General features: G+C 41.1%; 1 protein-coding gene across 1 annotated transcript; it reads left to right on the top strand.

The window, feature by feature from the left end:
* The first annotated feature begins 834 nt into the window (after positions 1-834).
* Positions 835-11656, top strand: HEY2 (hes related family bHLH transcription factor with YRPW motif 2). Its single transcript, XM_060030541.1, has 5 exons — positions 835-964; positions 2877-2955; positions 3092-3175; positions 5493-5574; positions 9540-11656. The coding sequence occupies exons 1-5, from the start codon at positions 882-884 to the stop codon at positions 10223-10225; spliced, it is 1014 nt and encodes a 337-aa protein (XP_059886524.1). The 5' UTR covers positions 835-881; the 3' UTR covers positions 10226-11656.
* Positions 11657-13470: the final 1814 nt, after the last annotated feature.

Below are 13470 nucleotides of genomic sequence, written 5' to 3'. Positions count from 1 at the left end.
GACCGCCAGTTGTCAAGTACCTGGTCGGGGAAACTTGCGTCCTTATCTGTTCACAGCCCAGAGGCCGCGGAAGTAGCCTTGGGAGTTGCCAAAGAGAAGCAACTTTGATTTAGGGTTTTCGAAAACCCCAGAGGGCAAATGTGACCGCCAGGGTCAGTCAGTCAGCAGTTTTGGTCCAGACAAGGGACAGCCGAGTGGGGCGGTTCGGTTAAGCCACGGCGCCTCCCGACGTCACACACGCTCGCTCACACTCAGCCACGCGCTTGGGGTTATTCTTTAAACACAGGGCTGAAACTTCACCGGCAGACTGCTGGGTGCGGAGGAGCGCCAAAACCCGAGGTCCAGAGCCCGCCCCTCGCCAGCCCGCCCCCGCCCCCGCCGCGCCCGCGCCCGCGCCCGCGCCTGTGCCCACGTCCGCGCGCTTCCCTATCTAGAGTTAGCGACTTCGCGCTCCCGCTCGCCGCCGCCTCTCTCCACCCGCGCTCTGCTCCCGGGCCCCAGATGCGCGGCCGCGTTCCCACGCCTCAGCCGGAGCTCCGCGGCGGGCTTTGGCGAGAGCGGCCCCGCCCCTCCGCTCCGGCCAATCCCGGGCCACGCTGACTCCCGAGGAGGCGGTGCCCGGCGGAGCTGCGGGGGCCTGCGCGCTGGAGGCGGGCGAGGGGGCCCCGCCCGCGCGGGGAGGCGTGGCCGGCGCCGGCTCTTGCGGCCGAGCTGGGCTGCAGCGTGGGAAAGAGCCGCGAGGAGCCGACCGCGCTGCCGGCCGAGCCGCGCCTGCCCGGGCCCAGGGAGGGCGGGAGGGAGGAGGCAGGCGGGGAGGGCGCTGCGTCCGGCTTGGTGTCCGAGGCTCCGGCCCGGCTGCACCCCGCGCGGTGTTCGCCGTGATGAAGCGCCCTTGCGAGGAGACGACCTCTGAGAGCGACATGGACGAGACCATCGACGTGGGGAGCGAGAACAATTACTCGGGGTGAGCGCGGGCTCGGCAGGAGCTGTCCGGAGCCCGAGGCATCGGGGAGCTTTGTGTACGAGCGGCTACTTGGAAATCCCGAGGTTCCTCTGCGCCGCGTTCTAACCGAGCGGGGAAAGTTTTGCCCGAAAAACTTTCAGGGGTGGGCGCTCAGGAGCGCGTGTTCGGGTGGGGCGAGGCATGTGGGTTTGCACCCTAGGGGTGGGGCGGCTGAAAGTGTGCAGAGGTTGGAGAAGGAGGGTCCCCGGCTGTCAGCGTTGGGCGTGCGGAGTGGCACGCCCGGGAGACGGACGACGCCCCCGCCACCGAAACTGCATTTGGGAGCACTTTCAAAATGGGCCAGGCGAAGAAAGAAAAAAATGATTTTTTTTTATTTTTAAAGAGACTAAAAGATGACTTGCTTTTTGGAGCCATGAAAGCAATTAGCGATGTCAAGGCTAAGTAGGCTGAGATTTCCAAGTTGATCGTATGTGACTTGGCTGACGGGAGTGTGAGTGACAGATGAAGGATCGTTTCAGGCATCATCTCTTTGCTTGTTCCTGAGTCTGGAGAAGATCGAGATCGTGATCACGGAAGCCAGACCTCCACTTTCCAGTGACAGAGAGAGGTTATGGAGGCGTTTTAGTGCCAAGGCGGGTCAAATGATAATTGCTTCTAATTGGCATCCCCAGAAGCACCTTAATTATTTATCTGTAGCTGTCACTCAAAGAGTAAAATTCTACGTTTGGAAAACTGCTTTTCTTTCAATATTATTATTCTAATATGTACAAACCTTAGACTGGAATCATTAAAAGCAAAGATATTCGCTTGAAACGTTGTTTGCAAAGTATCTTCTAATAAAGTGTTGTGTCATCTTAAAAAATGAGATCCGAAAAACAAAAGATGTCATGTGAAAGGTGAAACCAGTTGAGAAGGGGATGGGAATGAGGGGAACAGTTAATTCAGAAATAAGATCCAGAAGTGAGAAGGTGAGGTAATAAGAACCTGGTGTGTGCAATATTTCTATAATGAAAGAGAACAAATAACAGGAACCTGGAGAATTTGAGAACATGAGGAAGCAGAGTATCTATGAATTATGAAGAGAAACAGATACAAACTAGAAAGGATCATAAAAACTATGTGACAATATAGTGATTTGACTGAACTTCTGATATAAAATATTTTTTCATTAGCAAACTCAAGATGGATTACAACTCTGAGAGGTTTAAGCTTAGATTGAAGGCTGAGAGATACTCACCTAGAGTTTTATTTTCAAAGTAAAACATTTACCTAGTAGTTGATCTAATTTTAATTTTTCTATTAGTGGCATATTTAATTTTGGGTCATTCTTTTGGAAGATTAATATAGAAAACATTGAAGTTGTCATTTTTTTCTTGTATGACTACTTGGAGTTTTGAAATAGTAAGGTAACTTCTGTTTATTTTAAAGATTGCATCTAGGGACAACAGTTTGACATGTGATGCTGTATATCTGTTTGATAGTAATTATTTTAAAATAGCTTTGCTTTGTTCAGTGGGTCTTACCAGAGGGAGGAGGAGGGATGCTATTAGAGATTAATTGACTTTTAAGAAACATTTATGAGTGGAACTAGGAAGTACTAATATCTAACTTCTCACCCTGACTGCCCATAATTATTTCATTGGGAGGCTCAGTAAAAGTTTAGGGACGTTTTTGCCAGTGGATTTGACATCTGGATTAGTCATTAAAATTAAAAGAAAAAAAGGCATGATTCCTACCTGAAAAGAGATATAAGGGCTGAAAGCAAAGTCTGTAAAGAGCAAGAATTAAGAATAAAATAATGCTGATCTGAACTGTGCTATCACTCTGAATATTTAATGGATGCCATCAAGCACCCAGAAGAAAACAATTGTTATGTTAATGCAGCACCTGACAAACTCTTCTTATTTCATAGACAAAGTACTAGCTCTGTGATTAGATCGAATTCTCCAACAACGACATCTCAGATTATGGCAAGAAAGAAAAGGAGAGGGGTATGTGATTTTTTTTTTGGTCTTTTTATTTCATGTAATCCAGCCTAATGTGTAGCAGTTGTATTTTTCCATTACGAGTAATTTTATCATTTGTGTATTCATGAACTTTTGTTGTTGTTTTGCTTTTTGGGGATAGATAATAGAGAAAAGGCGTCGAGATCGGATAAATAACAGTTTATCTGAGCTGAGACGACTGGTGCCAACCGCTTTTGAAAAACAAGTAAGCTGCCCCCCCCATCCTGACCACCCCACCAGTGAGCTCAAAAAAGCTGATTCTCTCATCTGGCAACGTGGGTTCTTCTTAAAGCTCATTAAAATAATGGTGTATGTGCCGTGATCTGGCACAGAGCAGCTATTTCAATAAAATGCTTTGTTGTGGCAAAACTATTAAAAACATAATCCATCATGAAGTTGAAAAACATTTCCATTCTCTAGCTTATTTTCCCTTAAGGGTAACATGTTCACGCTCTCTCTGTTCTTTCTGTGAATACCAGTAGTGGTTTTGTTTAAAACTGAGCTGTATGTAGTATTCTTCTTCAGAAAAGATATCCATGTGAAATTTCATTTTTGTCTCAAACTATTCTTTAAAAAGTAAGCTTTTTATTTTAAAAAATAATCCAAGCCGAGGAAGTAACACCTCTAGCTCTATTTCCTAAATAATACTACTAACAAAATTTATTTACCAAACCACTTGGTTTCATTTTTAATTCCTGGCTTAATAGAATGATGTTTGTTTCGAGGCATCTTTGTGGAAGTTGGTAGAAAAATCAAACTAGCCATAAATTCCCCTTTTCAGAATTAACGTATTCCTTTACCAAAAAAAAAAAAAAAAAAAAGAAGGAAAAAAGATTTGCACACTTAGTAAAGTAGAAAGCCAAATGTTTAAATCTTCCTTTTCATTTTTGAAGAGTTGTGTTTTTCCTTCTGCCGCCATGGCTGATAGATTTCAAAGAGCATCTTTCAAAGAGTATGGCATCATACCTTTGTTGAAAGTAACTTTCAATTAAATTCAAATAGGGTATAAGACAGCTGTTGTTTGTTTATTCCATTTTGTTGTTTACTTCATGAACCACAAACATTATAAAGCAAGCCCTACAAAGCCCTTGGAAATTATCCAGAAACTGCAGTTTTGTTATTAGTCACTTTCACTGAAACTACTGTACATATTCATGGAAAAACTGAACATTGATAGAAGTACAAGTTGTCAAATGCTGTTGACTATACATTTTTAAGAGAAAAAAGGCACCACTCTATATGCTGAAACTGTCTTTAATGAGCTAAATGTAATGGGCAAATTGTAGTTTTGATTATTAGCTTTTCCCATGACAATACGTTGAAAATGGAAATATCAGTAATCAGTGACGTTTTTACTTTCAGTGCTGAAATGTCTGCAATTATGAGAAACAGTTCGGTGATTTTTTTGGCGGGGGGTTGGGGGGTTGGAGTTCGTTAGATTTTTTTTCTTAAATGTCGACTTAAACCTTAAAAGCAAACCTCAGTAGTTTGGCAGTTAGTTACCATAAACACAGGCTTTCCCATTTGCTGAGCTTGGCGACCAACCCTAGAGAGCTGGCCCTGTCACAATATATTTAGAAGAGTGTTCTTTCAAGCAGTTTAAGTCACTCTGGCACTCTCACCATGTACTGGGTGCTGACAATTTTCACAAAACAAGTAAAGCATAGGAACCTGAAATAAACTGCAGTTTCCTTTTCAAGAAAACATACTGATTTAATTATTTAGCTCTTCCAAGAAATTAGAAGCCACCCACAGCCCTCTGAGACAGTTTGAAGTGGCACATTTGTATTTCAGTTGGTTTCCAGAGGTTGCCTTGTTTTAAAATGGGGGAGGGGCATAAAAATACAATGAAAATTTTATTAAGAACTATTTTAAAGGATTCAAATATCCTTAAGCATTTTTGATGCTTATTAGATTCAAGTTAGATTATGCTTCCTTGTTTATGGTCTTGGAATTTACAGTGACACCTGCTGGTAATTATTGGGAAAAAAAAACCTTGAAAGTCTTCCCTTCGCACTTTTGGTTCTATACTTACAGTGGTGTAGTATGAATTACCTTAAAGGCATAATAGAATTATCTATTTTTGAAAGATATGCTTTTTAACAATAATTTTATGAGATCCTATCTGCTTTTCCTCCAGAGTTGGATTCAACTGATCTAGACTTAAGCATTATATAAGACTATTGTATATCCCCTGATAAAATAAAGTATATTATTAACCAGTTTGATGCAGTTTGAGATTTTTGCAGTTGTAGTAGTTTGAGTAGAGTTATCTTAGTGTAATTATTTTTGTGTTTAAAAATTATTATGCCTTTTAGTCTTTAAAAGTTAAAATGGCAAATATCTGTCATTAGGTGTGATGCAATTAGTGTTTTCATGTAAAGTTCAGGAAGAATTCATATTTTTCTGTGAAAAAGTTAAACTTAGAATTTTCTAGTGAGAGGGAAAATGAAAAATTCAGGGTAAGTTTTTCCAAATTCATTTCCATAGGACTTATAAGATTTTATTATTTGTTTACTCAGGGATCTGCAAAGTTAGAAAAAGCTGAAATACTGCAAATGACAGTCGATCATTTAAAGATGCTCCAGGCAACTGGGGGTAAAGGTAAGTAGGTGACTTCATTCCCCCCCCCCCCCCCGCCGCCCCTTCTACCTTTCTCTTTTCATTTTTTCTCCCTAAGATTGTAAGGAAGTCATAGTTGAACAGTTCTTTAACGAGCTGCGATAGGAGGTCCCAGATTAAAGCCGTGGAAATCAATGCTAATGGCAGGATTGAACTCGTGGGAAAGAACTTCTGGAACAAAAGAAGCACTTGACCCTGGGCTTGTGTTTGCTTTTATAATACTGTGGGAGTAAAGCTTCATTCACAGCAGCCTGGTCAGAGGTTTGTTTGGGACTTTCAGAAGTGCATGCTGGAATTTGTACAGAAAGACAAAACAAACACACAAACATCCAAACATAAACAGGAGGTTAGACACAATCTTTTTCTCTTCTTTCCCTCTCCCCAGTCCCCTGTTAAATCAGGGATAGGACTCACTATAATGCAGCTCTTCCAAAGGAAGTGAATTTTCATTGTTGTTCTCAGAGTTTGGTTGATCTTGGATTTAGACCACACAGAGCATTTGAAGTGCAGGTAGTGAATCTCTGTCCCGGAAACCACTGATGGAGCAGTCATTCCTGTGAAGAGCAAACAGGAGCAGGTGCCCTGGGCCCAGTGCTGTGGAGAGATGTCTTCTGTACTGGATAGTGATTTAGGGAAGAATAGTCCAGTTCCTGACCCTCAGTTCATGCTATGAATGGACTTGAGATCCTAAACGATGTAGTATTCATTCAGATTTCATTATCCCACTTCTCACACATCACTCAGACTTGATTTTGCCCTTTTATATCTTTTTCACCCTTCACACAGGCCTTTGGTATTCATCTTAGCCAAGGGCTGTCCCATATATTTGATAACTGGGTAAGGAGAGGGTACCACAGGGGCTAAGTGCTGCAGCTACACCCTGAACGCTTATCTCTGCTCAGCATTAACCTTTTATTATGTAGTATCAGAGTTTGCCCTAGGTCAGGACAGGGGCAGGGCATTGGAGGGAAATAGCTGTTTATCAATTGGTACAGAAGTATTTCAGTGTCTAACTCCAGCTGAGGACCTGTGGAGCATCAGCCCTGACCTTCACCATCTTTTACCTGTGTCGGGTGGGGGGGCGGTGATCATTGTAAAGGGACGCCCTCACACACGATGTGACTTACCCTCTGTTGTACCTTCTCAAGGAACCGTCTGTCCTGCCTGAATAACCATCCTGAATGGGTATGGAATTGTGATTTCTACCCTTTAAAATGTAACCCTCGGCATAGGCTGCAAATATTCTTACGTAATAGGGAAGAGAACTGGATGAAATTCTAGAAGCCTGTGATCCAGCCCAGCTCGGCCACTGACCCACCTTTAAGCCTAGACAGAGGTGCTGGGCTGCACAAGGAGGCCTGTACTAGCCCTCTGAGCCCTCGAGGCCCCCCGCCGCCCCAGGATTCTGTCTCTACACCTGCTCCCTCAGGATGTTAGGGGACTGATCGGGTTAGTGATCGTGCAGGGAAAGTTGTTTGATTGCTTTACTTCCCTTGGCATTGTTAGCCACAAGGCTAAGAATTTTTATCAGCGTTTCAAATATTTGGCATGAGCTATACTTCTAAAGAGTAATATTGTTCTTATGCCTTATTATAAACACTAAGTTCCATCGTGGTTGCTATTCTTGGCTACCTGAACGGTCCTAAAATTCATCCCAAAATAGTTTGCGAACAGACATTTCCGAGCGAGCTCCATACGAGTCGCCTGACTGCCAGCTCATTAGAGAGGTCACCTCACAGGAGAACGTGTGGGCCTTGAAGAAGTGGGGCTGGCAGTGTGGGCTCGAGTTGTTAAAGACTCACAGCTGCTATGGGGGCCTCAGAATGTACTGGTGAAGGACAGACACTGCATTTGGGTTGCCTGGTTTCAAATCCTGGCTTGTTTTTCTTTTTTTTGGTCTGTGACCCTAGATAAAGGACTGACCTTTTCTGAACCCCAGTTTCTTCATTTGTAAAATGAGGACAGTGATAGTGTTCACTTCACAAGGTTGTTGTGAGCTTATTCACTTAAAGCCCAGAGAGCAGTGATGGAAGTGGTGTGGACCCCTGTGCTATGATTATTGGCCCAAGATGCGGTCGCAGGAAACAGTTGCTCATCGTCATTTCCCTCTGCATTCAGCAACAGTATAGGAATTACATAATTTATATTCCTTAAGATGCAACAGAGAACTCACCCATATACAACCCCATACAGCTGGCAAATCACAAATTTCAATTACTTCATGCCGACTCATGAAGATACTTGGAAGCTCCTGGGGTACAATTCTGTTGGTCCATTCTTTAATCTGTCTTGGTATTGCAGGAGTTTCTAGAGAGGATTTAGTAGAGTAACCTAAATTTCTAGATCCCTCTGGGTTTCTGGACTCTTGTCTACTCTGATGATTATCTCCCTTCTCTCATGAAGTCAGAAGTCTGCAAAGCCTTGCAGAGAACCCTGAGGACTCTTATGTGAAGTCTTTCTTTGGAGGCGGCGTCTTCAGGAAGAACTTTCCCTCCTAATGCCAGGGGCTTTATTGCTAACCATGCTGAAGTCCTGGGATGATGACTCTTTTTGTTGCTATCTTCCACATTTCATGATGTTCTCTTATGTCAGCTTTGTGCTGTTGTTGTTACGGTCTTAATGGTGTATATGTTTTCCTCAAATTTCTTTTTGGGACTTCCAAATTTCTGTTGAAGTTCTAGCTCTTGGACTTTGAATATTGTGACTACTATTTTCCAAAGTGCTAGTCTAATTGTTAATAGATGATAAACAAAACAGGTAATACTTTGATCTACAAAAACATAAAAAAGGGAATGTAGTAAATGCCTTAGATGAAAAGAACCTTGTTTGAATGTGATATTTCTCATTTATGTATATACACATCCCTGGAGTGAGTAGACTAAATTTTAATTTGAAAATTGTTTAAAAAAAAAAGTTGCAAATGAGAAAAAAAGTCTAAAAAGGATACGTTTATACATATTAGAGGTCACTTATTCAAAGTGGTGACCTTTCCCCAAATGTCTGATCATTATCAGTACCCTAAATTGGCACTGATTCTAATCAGATGTTACTATTTTCTATTCTAATGTGTTATCTTTGGATAAAAAGGGATTCTCATAAATGTGACCAGCTCTAGCCATTTTAATGGTAGTAACCTTAGGTGTAAGGGTATGTGCATACACACTGACACAATTAATATACATTTTTTTCTTGGACGGATGCCAGAAAAAAGGAAGCTAGCCAATGAAAGAAATATATATTTGGACTTCAGGAAAACTAGGAGTTATAGTAATGTTATATTACCTGATAGAAAAATAAGATCTTCAAATTAGTAACCAAATTTTTAAAAATCATTTTGCTTCTTTAACTTTTTTCCATACAAAGTAATGGTGTTTTCATTTTGTTGATAAAAAACACTGAGTCAAGAAGCATTTATGAATTTATTGAGCAGTTCTGGCACATTTCTAAAAAGTCCTCAAACTGCTCATATGCATTTCACATCTCAGTTATAAATGCCAAGAGAGTGAGGATGTTTCAGATAAACCCTTTAATCTCCAATTCATGTGACAGAGACAGAGAGACTGGTACTCTGTTATACCGTGGAAAAGTTTACTAGAAAATTTCACTATCCCACAATACAAAAGAAGAGACACCATTTTTTTTTTCTGGAAGTGTTTGAAACACAGATGTTCTTAATTCTTTTCCCCACTGTGCTATTTGGTTGCAGGAACAACTGCAGTACATAGCATTGCCAGAGTTGTCACACATGTGAATTGCAAAGTGCACTTTCTTAACTTCTGCAAAAATTACAACCATAAATAGCTGGCAACGTTCTCAGAAAGGATCGTCGTTCTTCTTAAATCTCTGAAGGACAGGGTGGAACGTAGGTGTTGGCTACTCTTCATAATTGTATCCTTCTTTCTCTCACTGTCTCTCCTGGCCCCCACTTTGCTCAAACCTCCTTTCAGGCTACTTTGACGCCCATGCCCTTGCCATGGACTTCATGAGCATTGGATTCCGAGAGTGCTTAACCGAAGTGGCAAGGTACCTGAGCTCTGTGGAAGGCCTGGACTCCTCTGATCCACTGCGGGTGCGCTTGGTCTCTCATCTCAGCACGTGTGCCTCACAGCGAGAGGCGGCGGCAATGACCTCCTCTCTGGCCCACCACCATCACCCCCTGCATCCTCACCACTGGGCGGCGGCCTTCCATCACCTTCCGGCAGCCCTGCTCCAACCCAGCGGACTCCACGCCTCGGAGCCCACACCTTGCCGCCTCTCCACCACTTCAGAAGTGCCTCCTGCCCATGGCTCCACCCTCCTCACGGCCACGTTTGCCCACGCAGACTCTGCCCTTCGGATGCCATCAACAGGCAGTGTCGCCCCCTGTGTGCCACCTCTCTCCACTTCTCTGTTGTCCCTCTCGGCCACTGTCCACGCAGCCGCTGCAGCAGCCACGGCAGCTGCGCACAGCTTCCCTCTGTCCTTCGCTGGGGCGTTCCCCATGCTCCCCCCAAACGCAGCTGCAGCGGTGGCAGCTGCCACAGCCATCAGCCCTCCCTTGTCGGTATCAGCCACGTCCAGCCCTCAGCAGACAAGCAGTGGAACAAACAGTAAACCTTACCGACCCTGGGGGACAGAAGTGGGAGCTTTTTAAGTTTTCACTGAACTTCTTGCAGTAGTAACTGAATGTCCTTTATTTCAGAGTCAGCTTAAAACCTCTGCACCCTGAAAGTAGCCATACAGATGTCTGCGGATCCACAAAGGAACAATAAAGCTATTTGAGACACAAACCTCAGAAGTGGAAATGTGGTATTATCTTTTTTCTCAGTTTCGGTTTAAGGCAGTTTGGTAACTGACATCAGCAACTTTTGAAAATGTCACACTTGTTTTCATTTAGAAGTCTCCTGGAAAATATACGGACTGAACCATCCAGCAGTGCATCACGATGTCTGAATTGGGGAAGGAAAATGCCCTGACTGAATTTTCTTGAAACTAAATGGAAAAAAAAATATTCATGTTTCATAAGTGCCTGAGCTAATAAAGTTTTCTTTTGAACATACAACGTTGCACAAGTAAAGAAGAGCGTAGAGGTTAGGTTAAGAAAGGAGAAGGGACAGAAGTCTTGCATTAGGCTGCAGACGTTTTAGTACAAATACCAGAAAAGAGCACTCTGTTGAAATCAACAGGTTTTTATTGGCCAAAAGGATTGCTGAAAGTAATTTTCAAGTTGAGAAACCTAGTTTTATCCTAGTTTGCTTTTTTTGTACAAACTTGCCAAGTTGTGACATTTAACAATGTATTAGTATAAGCAATTATTACGTCAGCGCTCAGATTAACAAGCATTTCTGCCCTGCCTGCAAACCCCCAGGCACTTTTTTTTTTCTTATGGCTCAAAATATGGTGCTTCTTTATATAAAACATGCATTTATAGAGTGCACCTAGAAGCAGTTGCCTACTGTGTGCCCGCCAGAGGCTATCTGACTCATGCCAACTTGAAAACTCTCCAGTTTGTAAAAGTTTAATTTATTCAGTTTCATTTGGACTATTTTTACATATTTATCCTCTTCATTTCATCCTGATAACATGTAAAATCTATTCTTGTCACCTTTTGGGGAGAAGTTGCATTTCTGGAAGTGATGAGGCAGGGAGAGAACAATGGGAAGAGAAAAGCCACGATTTTTAAATGTCCTTTGTCAAGCTTGTGATTGTATTTGATCCCAAATCAAGATGAATGTATGTAATGGGATGTACATAAATTATTTTTGTCCATGCCTAGATTAGTGCTACATAATGGTGTTTTGGTTTTGTTGTTTTTATTTTGTTTAATGACAAAATAATCTCTTAATACTTTGAAATTGAGCACGTGAGAATTTATGTTTGAAAGACAAAGACACAGCATGTATTATTATGCACTTCATTTCTCTGCTGTGTGGAGAAAGCAATAAACATTATGAGAATGTTAAACATTATGCAAAATTATACTTTTAAATATTTGTTTTAAAATTACTGTACCTAGTCTTTTTTGTATTACTTTGTAACCTTTTTCTATGCAAAAGTCTACATATCACTAATTAAATGAAGTCCTTTTTTGACCATTTTTATGTGGATGAGTTGCTTTGCAGAATGGAAAGTTGACGTGAATTTCAAGCAAGGCCTTGTTTCACTAAAAATTAAGCCATGGCTTTTCTTTTGCTCTTTCAAAGTCATTTGATATAATTCACAGCCTTGAAATTAGCGTGTATTTGAGCTTGTAAACCAATTAAGCATAGGTATGACATCATTTGGAGGCAGGAAGTGATCAGTTTCCTCTGCCTTTTATTCTTAACCATTCTTCTTGGAAAAGTGCGAAAACCAGAAGGTCAAATAACAGTATACCGAACAAAGGGTAATAAGCTAGAATGTGTCATACATTTTGGAACTCAGAATATTTATAGAGTATTTTTAAAACATCACATGCATGCATGATAGGTGTGTGTATGTGTGTGTATATATATGCCTCCTGATGATAAATTCTCTGTACCTACCTCAAGATTTCTTTTGATGCTGTAGGAATTAGGCAGGTATCCCTCCTTCTTCAGTGAAGCCTAAAATAGACTATTTCAGAGTTTCTGAAGCTGTTGGGCCAAACATATGAGAAGAATTTTTTAAAAAATGTTTCTATTATGCTTATCAATTATGCTCAAAGTTAAAGGAAAGAGTGGGAGCCTCTTATTTTAGTTTTGAAAAATCAAGCATATAGTTTATCTAATTTTTTTCTGTAAGTAGGTGAAAAAATGAGCAAAAACAGATCACCTTTGTTGCCCTTGTCTGTAAGCTCTGTGACTATTATATTGTCAGTGCTGATAGAATTAAGTAACAAATAAGAAAATGGATTTAGTAGTATTTGGAGTTTGCTTTTTAATCATGATTTGTGGATAGCAGGCATAGAAATAATTTTGATTTAGGATCTAATAGTTGATTCTGTGCCTGTTGTAATGTCAGCATTCAAATAATTTTTTTTTGGAATGTAAACTATTTTAGTGATTGGGATATTTTTTTTGATTAAATATTTTAAGATAAATCCCCTTCTTCCTTCTTGTTTTTATCCTCTTCCTTTATTTTTCTTACATTTTTTTCTTCCCAGTTACATATGGGTTATTATTTTTCAAATCATTTGATTAAAATATTTGCCAGCTAACATGCTACATAATTGCTAAGGGTTGTCAGTGTTCCTAAAGATAATCATTGTCAGTAATTTCAGTTGTTTAAAGTTCATTGGTTCTTGATCAGTGTTTCATATCTTCAGTTTTTAACATCATATTTCACTCTATTAAATTTACCATTGAGTTTTCCATCTCTGACCCAATGTTTTGTGAAAGTGGTGTTTCACCTTTAGTTGTGGTAATTTTCATGTTCACTACCAAAACAGAAAAAAGAAAAACTTTGTTTATAGTTCATGGGCAAAGAACTTTTAGGGTTTGATTTTTGGTGGGTTTTGTTTGTGTAAAATTTAGTCCCAAAATTAACTCAAAGGATTTTTGGTGGGGGGATAAAAAAGGAAAAAAAAGGAAAAGGAGGACTTTTTTAGAAATTTGGTTTTCCCCAAATGATGAAAGCTATATGTATGTCTAATTAGGACCCAGTTTTATATTTCACATCATTGAGCCAGAAAGTATTTATTGAATAACTACTGTGTGCCTAGCATTGTGCTGTCTACATCAGCTTTCTAATGTTATGGGATCCCACAGCCTGACTGATGGGTATGACTACCACCTTAGCTATTCATAGGGACCCTCAAAAGAAGCAGGTGCCCTGAAAATGAGGAAACGGGTTCCTAGGAACTAGCCAGGGAAGCTTTTTCTCTCCTTGGGATCTTTGGCAGTTACAAATATGATATTTCCTATCATATTTGGAGAAATC

The sequence above is a fragment of the Delphinus delphis genome, chromosome 14, assembly GCF_949987515.2.
Source record: "Delphinus delphis chromosome 14, mDelDel1.2, whole genome shotgun sequence".
In the NCBI taxonomy this organism is placed as follows: domain Eukaryota; kingdom Metazoa; phylum Chordata; class Mammalia; order Artiodactyla; family Delphinidae; genus Delphinus; species Delphinus delphis.
This window is presented reverse-complemented; position numbering and strand designations above follow the sequence as displayed.

Bases quoted from the DNA above. Each gene is read 5' to 3' on its own strand.
- HEY2 (XM_060030541.1), top strand. From the start codon at position 882: ATGAAGCGCCCTTGCGAGGAGACGACCTCTGAGAGCGACATGGACGAG. The intron at 965-2,876 runs GTGAGCGCGGGC...CTTATTTCATAG, and splicing joins AGCGAGAACAATTACTCGGG to ACAAAGTACTAGCTCTGTGA. The intron at 2,956-3,091 runs GTATGTGATTTT...TTTTGGGGATAG, and splicing joins CAAGAAAGAAAAGGAGAGGG to ATAATAGAGAAAAGGCGTCG.